Here is a 27,623-nt window from a genome sequence, read left to right as displayed (position 1 = left end):
CTTCATTACTCACAAACACAACACTATGGCTTGTAGCAGATGATTGATCAGGTTTGGGGATGATTAAAGGGGATTACTGCACAGAAAATGAAACAACTTTAAACAAGATAAAAGAGTTCCTTAGTTGTTTTTTCCAAAGGGGACTCCATCACAGTCACATTTTCCCAAGCCTGGTCAGCCTTCTATTGCTGTCTCATTTTCTCTTTCCCCCGGATTCCAGAACCCTAATATTCTATCCCTCAATACGCCATGAGAAAAACTAAAATATTCCTATTTCATTTTACAGTAAACTTTTTTCTGCTGCCCCTTTGTTTCATGTTCACCCTTCTAATCTTGTAGATTGAATGGCTGTAGGGGCTTGCTAGGGTAACAGTCCATCACAGTATCCTTCTAAGTACAGCAGCAGTCTTCCTTCCAATGTGTGATCTTAGGATGTGGAATCAGTCCAAGTCTTAAAAGAGCATCACTTCATACCTTTATTTTCTGCTACAGATGCCAAACGAGATAGAGAAAGGGCGAGTAGGAGCAAAATTTCTCATGAGGTGAGAAGAACAACGTCTCATGGGATCTACAGTACAGGATTTGCTTTTGTAAAAAAGTATTATCTTCTGTGAGATTTTTGAGATAAATAGAAAATATGAACAGTGGGGAGCAGGAAAGCACGTCAGGTATGTCGGAATACAGAGCATCTGAGAGCTTGTATTTGCAGACGAGCTGCTTATTACTGATATGACAAAGGGGGTCGCAAATTTCTATCATAAAGGAATTTGGAAGAATAAACTGATCTCTTAATGAAGTTTGTAAGTTAAGAAGCCAACGGCCAAAAGTGAATATATAAATGGCAAAAGAATTTCAAAATGAACAGTACTGAAGTAGAAGTTTAGGAGTTCAACTCCAAAGAGAGCCAAAACGTAAAGTTTAGGGGCAGAAGAAGAATCATAATTGCTGGGAGGACACAGAAAGTAATGAGCCTTAGGCGTTGACAGAATTGTAACTCTGTTGGCTCTTTACATGAGATTTCAAGCCTGCTAAAATCTCACCCGCCCAGATCTCCCTTCTAAGGCAATTTGGGTCTCTGCCAAACTTTGGTTAATAAAGAGTCTACAGACTCCTGCGAACACAGAGCTGGAGCTCTTCAGGGAAGAAATCAAAACAAGATCACAAGGTAAGACTGAATATTCTGGGAGATTTTTAGTCAGATTTTGCAAAGTAAAACTTTGGGAACCATGGAGAACTGTGGTTTTTTTTTTCCTGAAAAATAATTCATAAGGCCAATTTGTTATTATTGCTAATAGCAGTAAAAGTCAATGACAATAACTGTTATTAATTTATAACTCCATTTGCTTTCCTTTGGGTGATTTGTAAAGTTAATAAATTGCTAAAACAGATTGTAATAGTTTTTATAGTAAATTCTGCCCCCTCCATGAAACTTTATTTTATTTTATTTTATGTTTTTTAAGAGATGGGATCTTGCTCTGTAGCGCAGGCTGGAGCACAGTGATGTGATCCTAGCTCACTGCAGCCTCCAGCTCCTGAGCTCAAGCAATCATCCCATCTCGGCTTCCCAAGTAGCTGGAACTACAGGCACATGCCACTATGCCTAGGTAATTTTTTTAGTTTATGTAGAGATAGGGTCTTTGCTTTGTTGCCAGGCTGGAAACTATAAAGCAAGTTGATAATTCTACTTCTAACTCCTAATGCTTACTCAAGACAAACATGCTTGCAATTGTTTACAAGTGGTTTTCAGTAAAAGGGGGACATTGCTAAGCGTGGTGTTTCAAGCCTGTAATCCCAACACTTTGGGAGGCCGAGGTGGGCGGATCGCCTGAGGTCAGGAGTTCGCAGCCAGCCTGGCCAAGAGGGTGAAACCCTGTCTCTACTAAAAATACAAAAACAAACAAAAACAATACAAAAAAAACCCACGAGGTGGGCGTGGTGGTGGGCACCTGTAATCCCAGCTACTCGGGAGGCTAAGGCAGGAGAATCGCTTGAACCCAAGAGGTGGAGGTAGCAGTGAGCCAAGATCATGCCATTACACTCCAGCTTGGGTAACAAGAGCTAAATTTCGTCTCCGAAAAAAGAAAAAAAAAAAAGTTAAAGGGGAACAAACATGTAATTGTCCAATGGGCTTTTCCTGCCCACTGCACAGACAAAACCAATTAACTGAAACCATGGCATGGCAGTGAAGAGTTTAATTGACACAGGGCCAGCCAGCCATGCCACAGAGGATTCAAAGTTATTATTCAAATCTCCCCAAAAATTTGGAGGCTAGGGTTTTTCAAGGTTAGTTTGACGGGTAAAGGGCTTAGGGGAATAGGTGCTGCTGATTGGTTGGGAATAAAATCACAGGCATGTGAAAAATGGTCCTCGTGTATGCACTGAGTCTATTTCTGGGTGGGAGCCACAGAGGAGTCACTGGTCATCAGAAATGCAAAAGCCTGAACAGACATCTCTAAAGGTCAATCTTAGCTTATACAATAGTGATGTTATTTACAGTAGTCACTGGGGAAGTTGCAAATCTTGTGACCTCCAGAGTAATGGCTAGTAATCATTTTACTATGCCTACATCTTAGCAGAATTCAGTCCCCTCTCAAACTCCTAATTTGGTGGTCTTTCATTATTTTTACCAAGGTGGTTTACTTTTGGTGAAGGGTTATTATCATTTAAACCATACACTGAATTTCTCCCAAAGTTCGCTTGGCCCAAGCCCAGGAATGACCAAGGGCAATATGAAGGTTAAAAGCATGATGGGGGTTGGTTATGTCAGATCTCTTTCACTGTCATAATTTTCTCACTGTTATTTCTCACTGTCAGTTTCAAATACAAGAATTGAGAGGTACCATCCCCTCAAAAATAAACTTTTGTGGAAAAACAAGGAATGGATACCCTAAGTGAAGAAATTCAAAAGCTCATCAGTTTTGCTACTATTCTTCATTTACAGACTTTCCTTTGAAGGTTGTTTTCTTTTCTTTATTCCTTGCTTTCTGCCTCCTCACAATTTTCTCTGCCTTTTCTTTCCACACATGAATATATGCCTCCAGACTATTTTAATTAAGAAAATAGCACAAATCCAAAAGTATGTCCTGTGGCTGCATACAAGTCAGAGACTTGAGAGTGAAGTGTCTAGGGCGAAGACCCGTACTTCCTCCTCTGCACTGTGCTTCTCCCGCCTGAAGCATCCTTCTGTGACACACTGGGGTCCTATACTGTTTCCAACATTCTTACTTATTACTTCTCAAATTTGCCTTTTGAATACTTAATGCTCCTCTTTTGATTTCTACCCAGAAAATGTACCTCTCTGAGTTAAGAAAACTTCAGAATCCTCTACTTCCCAAAGTTTAGGGTGGTTGAACTGAATCACACAGCTCGGTAGTGTCTGAAACAGTTAAGAACTTCTAGCACAAGCATCACACTTTCCTGAGCTCAAATTTCACATTTTCTCCATTCTTCTCTGAAAGGATCCTGGACCTTCTACCAATCTTTGATTGGTTACTTCATAATTGATTTCCTAAGCAACCTAGATGTTTATCTATTTCCCATCATTGTTTAGCTTACAGTATCTACAGCCAGAAAGCACCTCTTTCCCTTTCCCATTTATAGACAGAAAAGAATCCTGAGGCAAACTTTCACTTAGGGGTTCAAATACCCAGAACTGAAAATAAGGGAAGAGATTGAGAAACAGGAAATGTCACTCTTGGCCAGGGTTTCCCAGTGATTAAGGAAACAGAGCTTACGACTAACTTCGGGGAAATAGACATGAAATTCAATTGTGAAAAGTTAAGCTCCATCAGGGAATTAAATCAATACAGGGAAATACTGAAGAGGGGTCAGCATTGAGAGAATATATATATTCTCCCTATATATATATATTTTCTCCCTTATGTATATGTCCCCATATATATATACTCCATTTATATATATATACTCCATTTATATATATATACTCCATTTATATATATATATATGTCTACATCAGAAAATATATATGTCAGTAAATCTGATACCATAAGAGTTTTTCTGGAGATGTGAGTCAGACTGTGCCAAAATCAATGTACCTTTCATTCAAGTTGAAATTTTGGCAAACATGGTGGAAATCAAGAGGGTCACTGGAATTCACCTTCTTTGTATCTCAGTTTGTAGCAGAACATTTAGAAACATTAAGACCAACTATAAACTTCTGGAACAGCAGAAAGAAATGGACCTTAATTCTATCAACAACAAAATGATTGGGTTGGGTTCAAGAACTTCAGGAAATCATGGTAGAACCTCTAATCTCTTCAGTTTCCTGTAGGTTCTCTGGTGCTGATGTCTGCAAGCAAAAGTAACTTTTAAGGGGACACAACCTTAGTGGGCCTCAAAAAGTTCAGGCAAAGTTCAGTATGCAGGGAGTGGTAAGAGGGAGTGAGGAATTGGGGGCACTTCCTCCCTATAGCGGACTCCTGGAACATGCTGCTCATGTTATTATTGGTAGATTACAGTATACCTATGAAGGTATTTATTTTTGTCTTGTATTTTTTAAGTGAAGAGTGCAATATAGCATAATAGTAAAAACACAAATTTTTAGAGGCAGTCAGTCCTCCAGTCCATCATCCATCATTGACCAGCTGTGTAATTTTGGATCTTACTTAACTTTCCCGAACCTAAATTTTTTTCTCTTGTGTAAAATGTGAAACAAACAAGCAACAAAATCCCACTCAAGACAGGTGTTGTGATGGGTAAAACATGTTAGAAGCAGTCATCAAAGGTAATTTATTAATCACTGACCATTTACTAAAAGTGAGACATTTATCTTCCACAGTATCCCTCACAGCACCTCTGTGAGGTAAATATTATCTCCATTTATGAAATTAAGACAGTGGGATTTGAAAAGATTGTAGTACTAACCCAAAATCATAAAGTCAGTAAATTTCAGATCAGAGATTAAAGTCCAGGGTCAGGTCCCATTAAGAAAAAAGAACTAAAGAACAATTCCAAACTACTTCATTTAGTGCATCTCTAATCCTCTTTGTGAAGCTATTTTTTTATTCAAAGTTTCCATCATTTTTAAATATGAAAATATTAATGAAGTGACATTAAAACCTTCTATCTATTTCCTTCAGGGCTATATTCACCTGTTGCCTGAGGGAAAGAGTTCCTGCCAGCCATCGTTCTCTTCTGTAACTTTTTTTTGCCATTCCCATTGCTATTTCCAGAACTAAGGAGAAGTTCACCTACAAACTTGACAGAGTGCTTTACTTTTAATCAGCACCCAGTTTACATCTAATTCCCCTCCACTTTGAACATTCCATAAATTAAACGATTGTCATAGTTTTCCCTAGCCATATGAGTGCATCTGAGACCTTTTGCAATGGTAAGAATGTTTTGCTCATTATTTTCCACATAGTTCCTGGCAAAGATTCAGTGTTTCCTTAGAGTTTAACAGAACTTCTTAGTTTTGTGTGTCTGTTGTGCTCAAATCTCAGCCACTCTAACTTCTTAGCCTGCTGACTTATTATTGGCAATTGTTTAAGAAATGCTATTTAAGCTGTTTGTAATTTCTTTTCAGAGGACTATATGCTTTTTTCCACTTGTTCTTTTCTTTGGAGAATTGTTAGACCCAAACATGAACTTCCTCAAATCTGAATTTATTAGTTCCAAAGTTTTTCCTCCCTAAATTTTATTTTTCCATTATCTCTTATACATATATATTATTTGTCCACATTCTTTAGCAATCCTGTTTAACAATACTTGATCAGTAGTCAGCATAACTCCTTCATATTTGTAAATTATTGTTATTATTGTTATTTATTTTTGAGACAGAGTCTGTCACCCAAGCTGGAGAGCAGTAGCTCAATCACAGCTCACTGCAGCCTTGACATCCTGGGCTCAGGCTATCCTCCCACCTCAGCCTCCTAAGTAGCTGAGACCACAGGCGTGTGCTGCCTCACCTGGCTAATTTTTTTATGTTTTGTAGAAATAAGGTCTTACTATGTTGCCCAGGATGATCTCAAACTCCTGGGTTTAAGTAATCCTCCTGCCTCAGCCTCTCAAAGTGCTGGGATTACGGGTGTGAGCCACTGTGCCTGACCCATAATTGTTAAGTTTCCTTTAGTAATATTTCATTCTAAACTTTTGAACAAGTTTCAGGCACAGAAATAAGTATCAATATTCATTCTGATGTAATTTAGTGACTATCTCCAGCTTCCTGTTTTTTCCCCATAAGAAAAAAGGTCCATATTACCTGAATGTATGGTGGCATTATTTTTTCTTCACTGACTTATTCAAAAGCCATATGGTTTGTGGAAACTTAATCATAATTGTCAGTATGTGGTGGTCATTTAATATAAAAAATTAGATGCTATTAACTCAAAGGAGTATAGGCTGTTTTACAAAAAATGTTTGGGGAATACCATGCCTAGGACATGACAGGTAATGCTTACATCTGGCTGTCCAATTATTATTACTTTTCATTATGTCAAGTGGAAGAATTTCTGCTCAGTGCTATAAGGCCCGTGAAAGCAGATTCAACATTTAGAAGCATTAAGGTCATCTGCACTGTGATGTGACAAAAAAATATATTTTTAAGTCTTTATATTTCTTAATTCATAAAAGTATAAAACTTAGAAGTCTATTAGTTTGTCAGCATCCAATTTTTTTCTAGGCATTTATGGCAAAAGCTGGTAAAAGAGCATCTGGGCTTAGACCCATTGGTTCTCCCTACTATCTAGGTGGAAACATGCAGCAACTAGTAACCTCTAGAATGGCAGTTCACTGTACCTATTTTATGAAAAGCCTCTTGGCAAAGGAAAGGCTACGAGTTATATTTATTTCTCTGTGCATCAGTGGGTACACTCAAGAAGAAGTCATATCTGTCCAGAGTGGGAAAATAATTTAGCCTTATCTATGGGGAGAAGAGAGGTGTTTAACAGAGTCTTTTCACTTTAGTAGCTTTCACACTAAGCCCAGCTACCAGCTAAGTAAGGCTGAGCCAACTAAGAATTCCACAGAGAAATAATGAAGTCAGCAATTTGGGGAATAGCTGGAGCAGCCCATGAAGGAGGCAAAGTGAAAAGCTTGTCATACCATGCTGGTCAAGCTCTCAGACCTTTGAGTTGCATTTTCAGATCACCGCGCAAGGCAGTTCTGTTAAAACTTTATGGAAATGAAATATCCAGGGTGTAGATTGTGGCTTATTTTATTCAGATAAATGACCAGGAAGTTTCATATCTATGAGAAGAAAGCCTCTGTACTCTTAAGTTTTAAATGGCTTGTAATAATCAAATTTAATTTCATCTAACAGTGTTGTGTGTTAGCAGGCAGCCATTTGGTTGTACAAGAAAATCTCATGCTTTCTACCAGGTGATATTCAAAATATTTAATAGCTGGCATGGCGTTAGCAAAGACAAGTAAGAAAGGAACCAGCCTTGCAGCGTACCAGCTAAATACCAGCATTGAGAGGGACTCTCATTTTGGCTTTTGACTATGCCAGCTAAGTTGAATGGTGTGGCAGTGAAAGTGTTGGGGAATATATTACATGCTTTATAAAACTTTTAATAACCTGTTCTATAATATCAGTTATTTCTCACTATTCAATAAGCATATCTCAAACACAAGAAAAAAAGCCTGCAAAAGTTATGCTGTCTGTAACTTTAGTCTTGGCACAAGGAAAAACTTTCACATATTTTTTGTTTTAGTCAAATTGTCACAATTTAGCACATGGAATCCCCTTTATACTAGCTCACTTGTTCTTTTAAAATATAACCACGGAATTTTACATAATGCATTCCTGCTTTCAGACAGCAATTTCTTTTTAATTTTGAAAGTGTTGATGTTGTATTTTTTTTTTTACTTGGTAGCTACATTTGTTCCTGGAGGATAGGGAAGTTTGCTTAACAGTTGACTTTATGAGTAGAATGTTAACTGAAGATTGATTTTCTTTCTTTCAAGCTTTTTAATTAAGAAATATATCATACACATAAACTAATATATGGAATGCATATGTAAATGTAAGTTCTGGAGAAAAATAATAAAACAAATACCAATACCTGTGTATTTATCATCCAGTTTAAAAAATATAATATTCCTTATACCTTTGAAGGCTCCTCTGTGTCACTATCTAATTGCATCTCCTTTGGTTTCTCCCAGAGGTAACAACCAAGAATTTGTGTTTATTTTTCCTTCCTTTACTTTAGGATTTTATGAAGTTTGATTTTCAAAGTCTTGGCAAGTCATTTCATTTTGTCACTGTTTGTCCCACAATGACTTAAGGCATGATTTACATGTATATGATATTCATAATCATTTTATAGACAAATTTATATACACAAAAATTTTTTGTAAACAAACATAGCTGATGCTTTACTGTTTTGTAAAAATAGAATAGTAAAACAGTACTATTACTGGTAATCTGCACTTTTTTTTTAAAAAAGAGTACCTCAAAGAGTTACTTATAAGTTTTTAAAATCTTGTTCTGATACAGAAGATTTTCAGTTTATTTTTTCTATTTTTTGATATATCATGCTTTTCTATCAAATATAATATTATTTTCTTGATTTTTAGCACAGGAATTTACATACTCATGTTTTACTAAAATTTTCTTTAAAACATAACATTATTTAAACATTAAAATGTTTAAACAATTCAACCATAAAGATATTATTAAGGCAATGTCCAGAATACATTAGTTGTTTGCCATTTCTTTTAAGGATTTAGAAAAAGTCAATGCAGATTATACTTACATGAAAAATAAAGGTAATTTATATCACTTGATATACTTTTAGCTGCAACTGGGGAACCCAGAACTGAACAAGGCTTAAAACTTAAGGACACTTTTTGCTCACTTAATCAGAAGTTTAGTCGGGCAGTCTCAGAGTTGGTGTCAAAAAGCAAGGATATCATCAAGGACTCAGGGTCTTCCCACCCTTCTACTCTACCATCCTGAGAGCATCTATGATCTCTCTTCATGGGAAAAGATGGTTGACCCAGCTCTGAGCATCAGATACTCAGAGGAGCCGAAGGAGTAGAAGCCAAGAAGCGCTTGCTCCTCACATGCCCCTTATTTCAAGGAGAAAAATGTTCCCAGAAGTCCCAGGCCAACCCCTTCTCTTGGTCCTAAATTTTAGAGACTAAAGTCCTTCTTTCCCTATTTATATAAGCACTTAATTCATCCTTTCAGTAACTCCTCTTGTTATTCCTTGTTATTTCCTAAAGCTGCCTTTAGACGAAGGCTCCCAGAATCAATTCCAGTAGCATCTAGTAGCATATCTATGTAGTGGGAATAGAACTTAGCCACACTTTCACTGGCTTTAACCATATAACTGTAAAATCTGGAATAAATATCTTATTACTGTTTTATGTGTTTGAGAAATGTGCCATACCCAAATTAGCCTGCTTTTCTACACAGGAACTAATTTAAAGATATATATTGCATTCTGTTTTGAAGATGGGTATCAAAATCCAAAGCTTTGCCGTCTGAAAATCTCATGCTTCTCTTTCAAAACAAACAGCAAATCAGCTGATAGGATTTAGAGTACTGCCCAAAGAACTATTCTTGTTAGCATCTGTAATTAAGTCATGCAAACCACTTTAGGCTTTAGAATCCGGGTACTATTCCCAGAATCAAAAGTGATTTAATAGGCAAGTTCTTATCCTTGGTTAAGCAATCTGTTTGATTGTATTGTTGCCAATTACAAATGCTCTCCTACTTTTTGGCATGTATTTGTGGTGAAATATGTATAGAAATAATTTTTCATGCATACATGCACGTACATGCAATAGTATCTTTTCATGAACAAACAGGGTGATACATTTTGATATATCAGCATTACCTTGCCGATTGCTTTCCTTTGTGGATCTAAGGTATGAACTTTTCAGAAAGTAAACCAAGCCAGGTCCAAAGCAGTGAACTCCAGCACAATAGATTTGTTTTTTACAGTTTTGTGAATTTATTTGACCTACTGACTCAGGTATATATAATACATGCTGTGGCTTAGCACCTGCCTTTCCCCTGTGTATTTCTCAGCAAAGCCTTTGTATATGCTGAGATTTGCACCCACCTCTTGTTACCCTCACCACCTTCTACAGAATGCTGTGCCAGAACTGATTTCCATGACTCAGATTTAATCACATTTTCTAAAACTTTCTCACACTGCCCTCACACTGTGTTATAAGCTAGAAGGAAACAAATCAAGATTGCATGCCCTTTCCCCCATCCAAAAAATGTGAGCAGTTTCATTGGTTCCTGGTGATGGGATATTGCACTGTATAAGAATGTATTCAAACAGTTATTAAATTTTATACATGAAACATAAGGAATAACCAAAAAGTTCCATGATAAACTGAAACTCTACTTTTCTTCACATTTTGTTTTTCTTTGTTGTTGCTGAATAAAGAAATGGCAGCAGGATAGAGGGAAGAGCAGTCACAACTATTGCTCTGTGAGTTGAGAGACCTGAGTTCTGGTCCTGGCTCCACCATATACCCATTTACTAGCTGTGTGACCTTGGGGAAGACCCTTCGCCTGCTCTGAGTGGCACTTTCCTCATCTGTAAAATAAGGAGTTTTAGGCCACTTCTGCAGTTTTTAATAATGCTCAGTTGACTGCAAGATACACCTTGGTTCTGCAAATATCAAATGTTTATTTCACAAGTTCTAGGGCTACTCTAAGACTGTAAACTTCCATCCATATTGGACGGGTGATTTTTTTCCTCCGCCAAATAGTTTTATTGTCCTCAGTGACTGACATTACAATCTTCTGTTTTCTTTTTCCTTTTGAAACAAGGTCTCACTCTGTCACCCAGGGGCTAGAGTGCAGTGATGTGATCACAGCTAACTATAGCCTGAACCTCCCTAGCTCAAGTGACCCTCCTACCTTATCCACCTGAGTAACTGGGACCGTAGGCACATACCACCATGCACGGCTAATTTTTCTTTTTTATGTTTTGTAGAGATGAGGGCTCATTATGGTAACCTGCCTGTTCTCACTTTTTTTCTTTAATATTCTGCAATTTCATAACAAATATATCAAGATGTGGATTTTTCTTCTTTCTCTCTCTCTTTTTAGAGACAAGGTTTGGCTCTATAACCCAGGCTGGAGTGCAGTGACATGATCCTAACTCACTGCAGCCTCAAACTCCTAGGCTCAAGCAATCCTCCCACCTCAGCCTACCTACCAGCTGGGACTACAGGTGTGTGCCACCACACCCAGCTAATTTTTTTAATTATTTTTTTTTGTAGAGATAGGGTCTTGCTATGTTGCCCAGGCTAGTCTTAAAACTCCTGGTCTCAAGAGATCATCCCACCTCAGCTTCCAAAAGTGCTGGGACTATAAGGCTTGAGCAACCACCCCCAGCCCTTTCTTTCTTTCTATCTGCTTGAAATTCATTGGAACTCTTAGATCTAAGGATTAGGATCTTTCAACAATTCTGGAATGTTGTCAGCCATTATTTCTTTAAATGTTGTTCCATCTGTGTTCTAGCATCTCCTTCTACCATTCCAAATAGACATAAAACTGTCTTATTTTTCTTCCAAGTCTTTTACCCTGTTTTCATATTTTCCACCTCCAAGTATCTCTGGATTGTTCTCTAGGTCGCTGACTCTTTTCACTTGTGTTTAATCTTCTGTTTAATTGAACCATTGAGTTTTAATTTCAGTAATATATCTTTTATGTCTAGATATTCTATTTGGATCTTTCTCAAATATACAGGTTCACTGTTCATATTTTCAGTCTTTTAGAATATTATCTAACATGTTAAAATCAGTTTTTCTGCTACCTGTTCCTTTTGTGGGTTCTCACCATAGTGTCTAGTATTCTTGTTTGCTTTGCAAATCTTGACGACAGACTACTCATTTGTCGGGAAGACTTTTCTGTGGGAATGCTTGGTGGTTTGTGTAGCGGCTGAGTTCTTCAAGATAAGATTTGTATTTGCCTTGGGGCACTGCCAACCTAAAACTACTTTATACTTAATTCTCTATTTCAGGCTTTCGGAAGCACACAAGTAGTTTGATTTCAGACTACAAATCCATGTAGGGGCTGACTTGTCCTGAGAAGATAAATTCTTAGAGATACATGTTTCCTTCCAGCAAGGGCTGGAGTTGAGACAGACAACTGTCTGTCTGGCTATTCCCTTCTGCCGAGTTTATTTATCTTGATCACCCTTCTATTGTGAATGTAGCCCTTTGAGAGTCCAGGTTTATGCAGAAGTTTCCTGTTAGACTTCCCATCTTAGACATATCCTGAGCTTTATCTCCTGGCCCTGATTCTTTATGTAATTCTTCCTCTTTGTCTCTAGGATATAGTAGACAACTTTAGAAAAAAGCCAAGGTTGCTAGCCTCCCATTCATGCCCCCTCAATGTTGTTTGAAAAGATACTTAAAAACACATCTTGCAGATTTTTATTGTTTTTATCAGGAGGGCTGTTCATGGTAACTAATCCATTATTATGCTGGAAACAGCATATTTCATTAAATAACTTTATAATGAGTAAATATAAATGTAAACTTATGAAGCATATTTATATTAATAAGTTAATGATTTTGTCTTCTGTTATCTATTAGGCTTCCATGCAATATTCTTTTTTCAGAAAAGGATTCTACTCTTTACAAAGTTTTGAAAACTTCTTCCAACCATTAAGTGTAATGCTTTCTCCTTATGATGCTACTAAATCTTCTCTAGCTTGACTACCACTGATGGTATATGAACTGGGCCTCAGTCTATCACCCTCCTTACAGGGTCAAATAATTCAGGTGGGATGGGCCTAATGACATATTTTAAAACTTTTAATTTTGTTTTCTTACCAGTAAAACCTCTTCTACCTAGAAAACTTTCTAGATAGGGGTTTTCTGCTCTGGATGCAGGCGCTAGGGAGGAAGATCTGGATGCAATGGATTTGGATTCCTCCACCCCTTTCTGAAGTACCTCATGAACCCTGAAAATGTTTGCTTGGGGTTTCAGCTATGAGGCCTTGGGCATTTACTTGATCCCACTGTACCTCAGTTTCCTCATATATAAAAGAGGGATAATAATAATGCTACCCTAACAAGATTGCTGTAATAATTGAGTAAGTTAAATATGTGAAGCACTTAGTACAGTTCTTGGCACATAGTAAACACTATATAAGGGCTAATTGTAAAAAATACAGGAGAGCTAGACATGGTGGCGCATACCTCTAATCCCAGCACTTTGGGCGACCAAAGCAGGAGGATCGCTTGAGGCCAGGAGTTCAAGGTTGCAATCAGCTATGCACTTCAGTCCTGGTTACAGACCAAGACTCTGTCTCTAAAATAAAAAACAAAAACAAAAAAAAGGAGAATTTTTATTTAACTCTACATGCTCTTGCTAAATATTTCATACTCCTTTGAATTTTTACAAGATTCAAAATTTTTACATTACTTGTCCAATTTTATGTAAAATGCATTTAAAAAGTAAAAGAAGAAAATTATCTCAACTTTAGAGTTAAACTAAAACCAAAGGTCTTTATGTTCCATGTTGTTGTTTTTTTTCCATATACTGCTTTCTTCTAGCAGTGAGAGCTTTCTGAATCCATTAAACAACAGCCAGGCATGGTGGCTCACAGCTGTAATCCCAGTGCTCTGGGAAGCCAAGTTGGAAGGATCACTTGAGGCCAGGAGTTCGAGACCAGCCTGGGCAACAAAGCGATACCCTGTCTCTACAAAAATAAAAAATTAGCCGGGCGTTGTGGCACACACCTGTATTCCTAGCTACTTGAAGACTGAGGCAGGAAGATCCCTTGAACTTAGGAGTTCAGTGAGGCTATGATCATGCCACTGCCCTCCAGCCTAGGTGACAGAGCAAAACACTGACTCAAAAAAAAAAAAAAAAAAAATCAGCTTTCAGATATTTGGGTACTAAAGAAAAAAACTTTTAAACACACACAAAAAAAACAAAAAATGCTGCAGACTCTGTGGGCTTTTCTTTTCACTGTAATTTTGTCCTGCTGTAAGGTTAGTAGAAAGGAGAAGAGGAGATCACAAGGCTGAGGCAGAATTTGTATGTTTTCTGAGGATGGTACCTTTGTGTGAATAAGGGGCTAGTGCAGCTGCCAGTATAGAAGGGGCCCTGGAAGAAGGAAATAAATGGGCTAAATGAGGAACCTGCACAGGAGCACAGGAAAGAGTCAAGGAGGAAAATGCTGGCTTTCACATACTCTCCTTGTTTTGAAGACAAGGAAACTGAGAGCTGAGAGCTATAGGGACTTGAGGGAAAGGAGAAAATCCTAGGTCTAAGCTTGGGAAGGGGAGGCCAATTTACCTTTGCTTCTTCAAAGATTACTACAGACTTGATCCACTGGGGCCCCCAAAGTATGTGAGGCATGGGCGGGGGCCCAGGAGGGGAATAAAGCAACTTGAACTGAATAATTTGAAATGTTCAGTCACATTAAAACTTCAGAGCCACAGGACAGGTGGAAAGTCAGCTTTTAAAAATGCTTTACAAAGAGCACTGACCCAAGAACAAGAAGACGTGAGTTCTATTAGACTGAGGCATTTAAGACTGTCATTTCTGTAAGTCAAAATGGTGAAGTAGTGCCAACTTCATAACAGCTCAACCAGGGAATCTACCTCCATTGCTCTGCAGATCTTTGGGATTTGGGTAGGGTCCCCACATCTGTCTAGTGGATGACGCCTGCCTTACTTAGTTTACAGGGTTTCTGTAAGGACTGATCCAAATTACAGAACATTTACTGAGTGCCTGCTGTGGATAATTTCTGGGGAAATAAAGATGACTAAAGCACAACCCTTGTTCCCAAGGACCTAGCAGTGGAGGAGGTAGGAAAACAAAGAGAGCTGGATATATTATTACATATACAATAGATACGGAAGGGAGAGAGGAAACAATAAAGTCGGCTTGATTGTGGGTTGTCAGGGAGATCAAAACATTTGAATTGGCCTCCAACGGTTAAACAGAGTTTCCCAGACAAAGGGATGAGTTAGCACTACCAAGAGAAAGTTTGAGCAAAGCCATGGAGGTGTGCAAGCACATGGTGAATTGAGGAACGGTAAACAGTCTAATTGGTCTAAATGTAGAGAGTATGGAGGGAGGGGTAAGTAAGGTTGGAAAGGTTGATGGGGCAGGTAGTGCCAATGTATAGAAATGACTGGATAAGACCACATCCAGGAAAACCATGGCACAGCACAGAAGTGCTTTACAAATGATAAGTACTGTTTACCTTAAAGACATAAAAGAAAGCTTCCCTAAAATCTCACACTATCCCTCCCTCTTCTCACGAGGATTCCTCCACCCCTTTCTGAAGTACCTCATGAACCCTGAAAATGTTTGCTTGGGGTTTCAGCTATGAGGCCTTAGTAGCTACACCAAACACTGTAGCTACTACTATCATCATTATCACCATCACCACAACCACCATTATTAAGCATCTGAATTAATGTGGACTCCTGGCTGGTCTCATCCCTTCCCTCTTATTGCCCTCCATCTGTTTCTCACATGATAGTCACAGCACTAGTTTAAAAATGGCTTGAGTCATAGATTGATCAACTAGATATCTTTATACAGTATTTCTTTTCCCTAGGAGAAGTGTTCTCCCCAGGATCCAGGAAAAGCGGCAGATGGAAACTTTCAGAGTGGTGGAGGGTAGGGGACAGGAAGTGATCCAGATTGGGTGAGGAGGGTGCTGTCTCATTGTTCCCCAAACTTCTATCTTCCCTTCTTCCATATCACATATTCTAATCTCCATTAAGAAAGAAATGAAACTGCTACACCCAAGGGAGTAGAGGATTGGTGTGACACCCTCCCCTGTGCTCCCACCTCCCGCTTCTCCTCCACTTCTGCCCCTTTGCAAAATCTCCCAGAATGAAGTCATATTGTGTTGGCAAACTTAGTCATAATCCCTATTTCCTCTCCCTATCAGCCAGGACCTGTCTTCTTCCACTGGTTCCACTGGTATTGCTTCCAGCACCTAGCAATATGTTCCTTCATCCCACTATATCCTCACAGATCCTCTTCCCATTCAAGAGAAACCAAGCTTGACAAGGAGATGAATCAAATATAAGGTCCTGGGATTCAATTATGCCCCATTCTACCAATGTTCTCCATGAACTGAGAGAAAGAGCCAGATAGCCCTAATATCAGACTCTGGCTTTGCTACTTCTTACCTATGTGATGTTTTGCAAGAGCCACTATTTCTTCACCTCTAACAGGGAGACAATCATATCCAAACTCCAGAATCACAGTGACATTAGAGATAATATATGTAGAGCATCAGTCTTACAGAAGACACCAAACACTGTAGCTACTACTATCATCATTATCACCATCACCACAACCACCATTATTAAGCATCTGAATTAATGTGGACTCCTGGCTGGTCTCATCCCTTCCCTCTTATTGCCCTCCATCTGTTTCTCACATGATAGTCACAGCACTAGTTTAAAAATAAAAATCAAATCACATCCCATGTTACTCAAAACCCTTCTTTGGCTTCTCAATGCACTCTGAATGAAATCCAAGCTTCTTCCTTTGGCCTCCAGGGCCCAGCCCAACCGAGCTTCTGTCCCATTCTGTCTCCGGCCCCTGCACATTATGGTCTCCCCATTGCCAGCTCTGCTCCAGCCACACTAGCACTCTCTGTTCACTGAGCACTGCGGCTTCTGTCCATCTTAGGGCCTTTGCCCTGAGGTTTTCTCTTCCCTGTGTCTGTTCCCTTTTATATGTTCCTCACGCCCTTTGGCTGCAGTTTAAATGTCACCTTCTCTGACTACACTACCTTAGTACCAGTCTACTTTATCTTCTTTACCAGTCCAATTCTTTTTTATCACTGTTCATTAATAACATATTTGTACAACTATGTGAGTAACTTCTATCTCCCCAATAGAAAGTAAACTCTAGGAGGGCAAGACAGTTTGCTTTGTTCAGTACTGTATCCCCAGCACCTAGCCCAGTACTAGAAGTAGTATTTTATTTATTAATGTTTTTAGGCAGCACTCCATGCTGTAGTACAAACAAATGCAAATCCAGCATCATTTGTGCCCTCAGGATCTCGAGGAGGTTAGGATTTCCTTACAACGATTCCCAGTTGTGTCTCTTTTCAGAGAATTTACTCTCTAGGACATCAAAGGTCAAACTTTCTCTTTTCTGTACTATCTAAATTTTCCATAAGGAGTATGCATTTTTAGTAAGAATTTCTCATAAACTCTGCATTATAACAAGACTCATCACAGCAAATCAATCTGATTAAATGAATTTATTTTGAAAGTAAAATTCACAATAAAAGAAGAAAGGCCAACAGCCAACTTAATATTCTTAAAGGTATTAGCATTTAGAAGTGGGAAATTGCTAATCAAAGAGCATTGTCCAACATATAAGAGGTTAGTGATTCAATAAATGATTTTCCAGCTGATCAGATGTAGATAATATGACAATGTGAAATGAAAATATTCATGCAGCACCCCATGAGTTAATGCTGGTGGAATACATAGTCCTTGGCATGTAAAGGGTGCTCAATATTTGTTGAATGTAAGTTTCTGGAAGATTTCTTCAGCCAAAGAGACAACTATGCAAATTTGCAACTTTGAAAATGACAATACCTCATATATTTCTCACTGTTGTTGTTCAGAGGTGAATGACCAACTAATAAATTTCTATTTAAATTATTTTATTTAATTATTCTTTCTTGACGGATTAAAATCTTTCAGGTTGTTTCCCTAATTTAAATGTATGTCATTTCCCCTGGGATGTTCCCCACCCACACACAAGCATACTCCTTACTCTCTCCCTCCTTTTCCTTCAAAAGCACTATTTCCTGTGATTATCTAAAATGTGACTTTCCCCTCGTGATGCCATATTCTCAAAACCCACTCCATTTTCTTGTGTGCACATTTCCCAGGGCTAGTAGAGAAAGCTTTTCTAACCCCATCCCCAACCCTGGGCCCGACTACTTATACTAATGTTTTTCCTTTCTGGTCACTAGGGACCCTGACCTCCTTTTCTGTTCACTATTGCCTCTGCTGTTGTCACCCTTGGTGACTTCATTGCTGTTGTCACCCTTGGCGACTGCTTTGACTCTTTAACACTCCTCAGCAGTTCACCCAAAAAATCTCATTCTGACCACCATCATCATCAGAACATCTTTCTCTCTAAGATAAGGAACACTGGAATTCTTCTGTTTATGAACAAACTCCCATCTTTCTACTTCTTCCACTCCCATTTAAAAAATTCCTTTTTGAACCGTTTTTTAAAATTGTGGTAAAACCTACATAATATAAAATTTACCATTTTGACCATTTTTAAGTGTACGGTTCAGTGGCATTCACATTGTTGTACAACCATCACCACTCTCCATCTCCAGAACATTTTTCATCTTCCAAAACTGAAACTCTATGCTTACTGAACAATAACACCACATTCCCAAGTTAATTCTTTTTTATATTCTCTAAGGATCTGTTTCAGATTTTTCCCACTTACCCTTAAAACGTCAAACCAATGCTTATTTCTCTTAATCTTTGTCTCTTTCAGAACCTACATTACAAAGATCGAAGCCATTTTATAAGACCCTTAAGTTCACACCCCTAGACCTTAAAACTCCACATCTTCTCTCATTCTCTCACTAGGTCCTCCTCTCCTGCAGGAAGAAGTGTGCCTCCTCATTTTCAAAGCTGATCCTTCCACTCATGTTCTTTCCCCCTCTCTTTTGTGTCTCCTCTGGAAATATTATATAAGTTTTCCTCTTTTCATTGGCTACTTTCTGCATTAAGCATACTCAAGAGTCTATCACATCCCAGTATAAACCTCAATATTAATGACAATAATAATAACAAATGTATTGAGTTTCTACTGTGCACCAGCTACTGTAATAAGTGCTGAAAATATATCTTCTCATTTAATTCTCACAACAACCTAATGAGTTAAATTATGAAATTATTATGGGTAATATAAGTTATTATTATGAAAATTATCATTATTATTAAGAAACTGAGGCTTCAGAGACATCAAGTAACTTGTCCAAGTTCACCTAGCTAGTAAGTAGCATCTTCCTTCTCTACACTACTGTGTAAAGATACCATTCTTTCTTTCTTTGTTCCCTTTCATTACTGTATTATACTTCTTGGAAATGCTTACTTCCTCCATCTCCACTCTGTGCAGTCCAGTGCAGCTGTTTTGAGATTCCCACCGTACTTAAATGACTCCTCCAATGTCTCTTAATCTCCAATCAGATCTCTATAGTACTCATTACCAACTGTTCTGCTTTTTGAGACAGTGTTCTCTCTTAGCCTTCATAATATGAACTCTTCTTTTTTCTGCTTCTCTGTCTGGTCTTCTTATTAACTTCGTTTCTCCTCTTTCCCCTTACATGTTAGATATCCCAGAGTTTCATCTTCTCACAGCTTTCTCTTCCTGCTCCACACTCAGCCAAGACAATCTCATTCACTCCCACACAATAAACTATCATGCCTTCACAAATGAAGAGCAAATCCACATGGCTAAGTTTGGCCTCTGGCCACCTAGTTCCAACTCCCTGCTGAAATGTCCATATAACTGTTCCTCAAGTACCTCAAACTCCATCTGCCCCACATCAAACTCATTCCCTGTCCCTGTCACTGAACTCCCCACCTGAGTTTCCTATTAGTAACCACTGGAATTATGTTCACTTCCCTTCACCACCCTGCTTCCCCTCTTCCCCAGTCCAGAGCAGGTACACCCACATCCAGAAAGAGCCGAGGAGGCATTGTGGCAGATATGCCCCTAAACTGGGAGTGAGACTTGGGTTTTAATCCTGGCTTGGTAACTGCATGACTTAGTGGAACAGAACAGGAATCTCTAGGGCCCTTACTCACACCAACCTGCAAGGACTCTATGAAGTACTTGTAGCACTCATCATTCCATCCCCTCCTCGTTGGTCCCATTAACATTGCCCTCACTAGGTCCTCACTGCTTTTTGCCTGGGATATTTTAACTGGCCTCCTAACTATTCATTCTTTTTGCCTCCCTCTCCCTTCTTTCCTTCCTTCATATGGTGCTTCGCACAGATATAAAATTATATTCATAAAACACACTCTAGATGATGTTTCTCATTTGCTTTAGAAACTTTCAAAAGATTCGTGTTGTCCATAGGATAAAATTCAAATTCCTTATTGTAGCATTCATAGCCCTCTGCATACTGGTCCCAACATAACGTGTGAAACTTCACTTTGTCTGAACTGAATTTCAAATGTAGTTGGAGTATGTATTTGGAAGGAAAAAAAAATCCCAAATGTATTCTTTTTTCACTATCTTTATTTTTTTCATTTTTGGAGACAAGAGTCTCACTCTGCGGTCCAGATTGGAGTATAGTGCTATCAGAGCTTACTACAACTTTAAACTTCTGGGCTCAGGTGATCCTCCCACCTCAGTCTCCCAAGTAGCTAAGACTGCATGTGCACACCACCAAGCCCAGCTAATTAATTTTTAAAAATTTTTTCTGTAGAGACAGGGTCTCTTTATGTTGCCTAGGCTGGTCTTGAACTCCTGGCCTCAAGTGGTCCTCTTGCTTAGGCCTCCCAATGCACTGGGATTACAGGCATGAGACACACACCCAGCCCTAACTTATTCTTTATACCAAAAGTAACACTGAGTCAATCAAAGATTTATGTATAAAATATTAAACATTAAAGTTTTTAGATAATATCATAATTAAATTTATTTATAATCTTGGAAGAGGAAAGGTATTTTGAAGCAGAACACAAAACCAGAAGTTCTCAAAGAAAACACTGATTATATTTTACCACATAATATTTGAAAACTTATGTATGGCCAAAAAATGCCATTAGCAAAATCTAAACATAAATGACACAGGGAAAAAAGTTGTAACACAAATCACAGAGAAGGGTCTAATTTCTTAGTTTAGGTAGAGTCCTTAAAAATCAATAATTTATAGAAATTGACAATACACATTTTTTTAAAGATGCTCAATCTCACAAAATAAAGGAATAAAATTCAAAACTATCATATATTTTATATTCTTTATAAAGGCAAACATTTCAAAGGTAACGACACTCATTGTTGCTAGAAAGATGAGAAAAGGGTACTCCCCTGGATTGTTGACAAAACTGTTAATTAATACAAGTTTTTGGAAGTCAATTCATTAATATCTGTCAAGCTATAAGATACACGTACCCTCTGATCCAGCAATTCCACTACTAGGAGTTTATGCTACCAATAAACTTATAAATATTTTCAAAGAATCACAACACACACCCACACCCACCCACACCCATACACCCATACACACACACACACAAAACTGTCAGTTGCAACACTGGCAATATTAGAAAACAAAAACAAAAATAAAATCTGGAAACAGCCAGTGTTAATCAATAAAAGACTCATTAAGATACATTTCTATGACTGAATGCTATTTATAATGTTACTTGTAAAAGAATGTTTCTACTATGTGAAAATATGATATAGTGTTAATTGGAAAATGGAAAAAACAGCTTAAAATATACTTGCAGTATGATTCTATGTTTTAAATAAAAGTGATGTGTATATTTTTTTACATAGAAAAAAGAATGTCAGGATCTACCACACATACACTTTCCTGTCATTTACATATTTTCTAAGTGCACATATATCTTTTTTATAATCAGAAAAAAATTACTTTAAATATTTTCAACTTTCTGTAGAAAAGAGAAAGGAAATTAAACAATCTGTGTCCTTCTATATTATTATATGTTATGCAATAAACACTACTGAGAGCCTATATTATAAAGATTTTATAAAAGTTAATGATTAACTAAGTGTAACTCTTTGACAGTGCTACAGCTAGGCTAGGTGCACTTGCTCGCGCCTGTAATCCCAGCACTTTGGGAGGCTGAGGCAGGAGGATCACTTGAGGTCAGGAGTTCAAGACCAGCCTGGCCAACATGGTGAAACCCCATCTCTACTAAAAATACAAAAAAATTAGCCAGGTGTGGTGGCACACACCTTGTAGTCCCAGCTACTTGGGAGGCTGAGACAGAAGAATTGCTTGAATCTGGGAGGTGGAGGCTGCAGTGAGCTGAGATCGTGCCACTGCACTCCAGCCTGGGCAGCAGAGGGAGACTCTGTCTCAAAGAAATAAATAAACAAATAAAAAGAAAGTGCTACGGCTAAAATAATCTCTGTTTAGGATCTGATGGTAGGAAAAAGATAAGCTCCCACACGTTCTAATGCATTTAAGTAGCTCCATCTGCATTGCCTCATACATCAAATGCTGTCATCCAATGTTGCTTAATCCGTGTGTGTGTGTGTATCCATATAAGTAGAACTGGGATGTAACTGCCTTAAATACTACAATTGCTGACTACAGGAAACCTCATCATCTGAGACCAGCACTTTATAAATTAGGTGAGTATCATAACCAGTGTGCAGGGATATTTGCTGTATATCATTGGGAATAGCAGCAAAAAAGAACAAGTGATGTTCCTATTGCCATATGTTCTGAAATATTTCTGATATAAAAATAGGAGAGTAATGAGTCAATTTTAGTCCGATAAAAATGGTGAAAAGAGTGATCAAGGCAAAGAATTTGCAGGTTATTTGAAGAAAATACTTTTTCAGAATAGGATTTGAAAATATTTCCTGACTATGCTTTTGACTTATCATGTGGTTCTATAAAGGGTGTTGACTTTCTTTGTGTCAATGACTCCATTGTAAATGTGGTATTTTCAGCTTGTCTATCTTGCTCAATTATGCAAGCCAATACTGGTTTACAGCAAAGTTCTTTCAAGTGCGTTCTCTCAAACTAGTCCATGAGGGTGATAAGAGGGGAGAAAAAGGTTATGAGATCAAATAACTACTGAAAACAATAGTTAAACAAAGGTACCCAAGAGTCTTCAATAAAGGACTATCAACACCTTTTCTATGCTAACATGAGTCTGACTCTCCTAGAGATAGAATTTAGATTGGAACATTTCCCATATTTATTTGAAAATGTAACTTTTTATTAAAATATTCTAAGATTATAAAAAAAGAAAAATAACTTTTTTTAATGACCAGGAATTGTTTTTTCTAGGATATAAGTATCCTTGGGTAGAAGAGAAAATAAACAACATCAAGGCAATGCAGTTTTTATGTTTGCAAAGTGTTACTTCATTATCTACTGTGTACAGGTTACTATTTAAACTATTTTATGTACAACTTAAAATACAACTACAATTGGGTTCCCTATCTTATTATTCCAAACGTGTGATTACAAATCAACAACCATATTCAGAAACTTATTATTTCAAAGAAGTTGGACAACTGCTTTGTGTATAAGAAAGGCTGAGTGTTTGGAGTTAAATTTCCAGTTCTGATTATTTTCTTCCTGTTTTGAGGAGGAAAGGGAGAAAGAAAGGAGGGAGACAGGATAGGGAAGTACTGGCATCAAGATGGAAGTCAGGAGGCTAGATTCTGTTCCTGGTTCTGTTTCATAATCCTTGGCAAGGCACTTAATCTTCAGAGTTTCAATTTACTCATCTGTAAAGTTAGGGGCTCAGTAAAATGATATGTAAGATCCTCTGCTTCTAAGCATTCTTGACCAACAAAGGTGGAAGAATCAGAGGAAGAAAATAAAAGTTGATGTGAAGTCTTCAAGCTGTGTGAGCACAGCATTTACTCCCATGGCAAGACGGAGGGACAGAATAGATAGTCTTCAACTGGCTGACCATTGAGGATTTTGCACATGGGACTGGATATAAATAGGTGGCATGCACATAATGTTATAGCAGTTCTACCTAGACAAGATCATCTGGAGTTTCAGCCTCCAGAGGTTTGTCCAGGGACAAAATAAGGGTGCCTAAAGTTTACCTTCTAACGAGTCCTCTAACCCAAGAATCCAATGCTCTTCTTTTAATTGCTAGAAGAGATTATTCATATGAAGTTCATAAGAGATTTAAGTTGTAACCACTGCTGGGATAATTTTGTTTGTTTGTTTGTAGTGTGGCAAAACAAGAGGCCAATACTTAAAAAGAAGAAGCAATAATTATTGATAGAATTGCAGGCAATGTCAGAGAGTTTAAGGCTGGAGAAGAAGTCCTGCTCCCTCCACAAAGCACAGCACAGTGCCATACCCTGATGTTGAAGCCAGATTGCAGAACCATACTAAGAGAATATGGACTTTTCTGCAATTTATGATACAGAACTCCATATTTTTTCAGTATGATACAGTGACCCATCTTGATCATCAAGGTATCACATCGATTGATGTTCCTTGCTTGAATCAAATATTAAATTGGGGGTTGCAAGATGGTGATTTGTCTGATTATGAGAGAGAAAGAAGAAAGAAACCAGCTAGGCAAATAGGGCAAAGTCCTCGGCAGAACTTCTCTTCTAACAAAGAGCAGCCTGAGAGATCAAGCCACAAACACAGATAAGGAAGCAAGCTCCAGCACGAAAGAGTGCCTTCTGTGTAATAAGCAAATTTCAAATTTCATATACATTCAGTTGGCCTCAGTGAACACATTCCTTTCCTTCTTTGGATATATTCAAATAAGGAAGCTTGCTCAGGAGGGCATGCTTGGAACATGCCTACAGCTACACAGATAAGGGGAGTTACACTGAGCTAGGCATGTCCACAATGGAGGATTCTATCCCCAAAACGTGCACAGTAAGGGAAGTCAAACAACATGAAGTAACTTAGGCTACGAGCCCACATGGAAGGACAGCGTGGGGGTTGTCAGAAATTCATGCCTTCTGCAAATGACACACCTAGTCCTAACCAGTTTTTCACACCTTATGTAAATAAAGTACCCCCTCCTCACTAGCTCATTTATAAAAACCCTTGTATTCCACTATAGAACAGCAACCCTTTTTCAGGACCCCTCTCTGTAGCAGAGAGCTTTCTCTCCTTCTTTCATTTATTAAACTTCTACTCTAACCTCACCCTTGGTGTGTCCACCTTCCTTGATTTCCTCAGTCATGAGACCAAGAACTCTGGGTGGCACCCCAGACAAGGAGGCCTATTTCAATGCTATCATTCCTTCTGTAATGACTAGACCCCTCCCTATTCATTCAGTTGCTGAGAAATGCTATGAACTTGTGGGTTTCTTTAAATGCTTTATAGTCAATTACCACTATTATTCTTTTTGATCCTCAAATTGTGTCAAGTTTGGCCAGCAGGAGATTTTTCCCAGTGGCTTGTGTATATGCTTCTGACACACCCTCACTAGTTTTTTAGTGACTCCTGCTTTCTGGCACAACAGGATGTTCCATGTTCACCACTACTTTACCAGCTCCAGATCTGGAGCAGCTGTTCCTTTCAGTGGAGAAAGTATTAAGAAACTAAGATATGGGCACACTGATATTGCTGACTCAAATTTAATATTCCATAGGTTTTCTCATGACTTCTTTAATGTTTGTATCTCCTTTCCCCTACAGTCAAAACCATGTAACATAATATATCTACTTATTTCCTATATACTAAAGTATAACAAAACAGACTCAGAACTGCAGTACCAATATTTCCACTATCTACAAAGAGCCAAACTTTGTAAAATAGTTGAAGAGATTTATTCTGAGCCAAATACGAGTGACCATGGCCTGTGACAAAGTCCTCAGGAGATCCTGAGAACATGTGCTCAAAGTGGTTGGTGTGCAGCTTGGTTTTATGCATTTTGGGGACATATGAGACTTCAATCAAATACATTTAAGAAATACATTCATTTGGTCCAGAAAGGTGGGATAACTTGAAGCGGGGGTTGGAGGGGTTCAGCTGGGAGATGGGTAAGGGATAAAAGACTACAGTCAACTGGGATCAATAAAAAGGAATGTCTGGGTTAAAATAAAGGACTGTGGAAACCAAAGTTCTTATTTGCAGAGGAAGCCTTCAGGTTGTAGGCTTCAGAGAGAATAGATTATAAAATGTCAATTCTAACACAGTGGTATTTGTGTATCTAAACATATCTAAACACAGAAAAAGTAAAGTAAAAATATGGTATGAAGATTAAAAAATGGTACACTTGTATTTTGCTGACAAACTAGCAAAATTTTAAGCAGGTCCACTTTTATTCAACAAATATTCATTAAGACCTTTGGTGGTATCAGGCATGTGGTCTTAACTTGCGACTACTGATGAAGAAGAGAATAACAGATGAAGATATTTGAATAATCATCTTAGTCAATTTGTGTTGCCACAAAAATATACCTGAAGCTGGGTAATTTAACCCTTTTCCCATTTAGAAAAAAAAGTGCAGCTTGCTGCCAGTGCTTATTTAATTTTACATAAACATCTCTTTGAGGCTGAATGGAGCTTGCAGGACTGGAAAATGAGTCTAGGTGAGTCAATAAGTAGTGAGTGAATGTGAAGGCGTAGGTCATTACTGAGCATGACTATAGACTTTATGATCACTGTACACTTAGGCTACACTAAATTTATTTAAAATTGTTTCCTTTTTCCATAATAAATTAGCCTTGCTTACTATAACTTTTTTACTTTATAAACTTTTAATTTTTTAAGGTTTTGACTCTTGTAATAACACTTAGCTTAAAATATGAACATCATACAGCTGTACAAAAATTTCTTCCTTTATATCCTTATTTTATAAGCTTTTTTCTATTTTAAAAATTTTTAATTTTAATTTTTTACTTTTTACACTTTTTCCTTAAAATCTAAGACACAAACACACACACCCTAGTCTAGGCCTACACAGGGTCAGGATCATTAATATCACTGTCTTTCACTTCCACATCTTGTCCTACTGGAAGTTCTTCAGGGGCAATAACATGCATGGAGCTGTCATTTCCTATAACAATGTCTTCTTCTGGAATATCTTTTTGACAGAACTGCCTGAGGCTGCTTTACAATTAACTTGTTTTTTAATAAGTAGAAGGAACACAATCTACAATAATGATAAAAAGTATAGTATAGCAAATACATAAACCAGTAACATAGTCATTTGTTACCAAGTATTATATACTATACATGATTGTATGTGCTATACTTTCATACAACTGGCACTGCAGTGGGTTTGTTTACACTACCATCACCACAAACACACAAGTAATGAATTGTTCTAGGATGTTACGATGGCTACAACAGCACTAGGTGATAAGAATTTATCAGCTCCATTCTAATCTTGTGAGACCACCATTGTATATGTGCAATCCATTGACCAAAGCCTCATTATGCAGTGCAGAGTACCATATCCTAGCATGAATGCATACTTAGAATACTATGTTCAAACTTTACTGAAATAATTATTTCCTCTATATGGTTATGTTACCAATTTGGTAGTGAGCTAGCCACAGTTGTTTCCGTTTGTTTTTAAGTTGAGACAGATGAACTAATACTATATTTTAATCCAACAGAATACTGAAAAATGAAGCCTAAAATGAAGTATTCAACCAACAAAATTTCCACAGCAAAGTGGAAGAACACAACAAGCAAAGCCTTGTGTTTCAAGCTGGGAAGTAAGGACTTAAGTATCTCTGAATGTTTTTACACACTATTTTTATCTGTCATCAAATATTTACTACTCCAATGTTTATACATACTATCTTATCAAAATATACTAAGAATACAAGAACTAAAATAAAAAAGGATGGCACATAAGGGTATAATACAGCAGACTGGTTTTGAACAGACCATATATAGCCAACTTTGGCATATTTGATACATCACTGGGCAGGAATAGCTGTGATAATCTGAACCTGTGAATAGTGATAAACTTAATTA

The 27,623-nt window shown here is 37.8% G+C and overlaps 1 protein-coding gene across 5 annotated transcripts in view; it reads left to right on the top strand.

Annotated features, from left to right (window-relative positions):
- The first annotated feature begins 1,104 nt into the window (after positions 1-1,104).
- The window catches only part of IL33 (interleukin 33), a 43,033-nt gene continuing 16,514 nt past the window's right edge, over positions 1,105-27,623 (top strand). For all 5 annotated transcript variants that reach the window (XM_055294563.1, XM_055294561.1, XM_055294562.1 and 2 more), the window contains exons 1-2: positions 1,105-1,165; positions 27,257-27,358. In XM_055294563.1, coding sequence (XP_055150538.1) covers positions 27,268-27,358 — 91 coding nt within the window. In that variant the 5' untranslated portion in view covers positions 1,105-1,165; positions 27,257-27,267. The remainder of the gene's footprint in view (positions 1,166-27,256; positions 27,359-27,623) is intronic.

The sequence above is a fragment of the Symphalangus syndactylus genome, chromosome 9 (assembly GCF_028878055.3).
Source record: "Symphalangus syndactylus isolate Jambi chromosome 9, NHGRI_mSymSyn1-v2.1_pri, whole genome shotgun sequence".
Taxonomy (NCBI): Eukaryota; Metazoa; Chordata; class Mammalia; order Primates; family Hylobatidae; genus Symphalangus; species Symphalangus syndactylus.
This window is presented reverse-complemented; position numbering and strand designations above follow the sequence as displayed.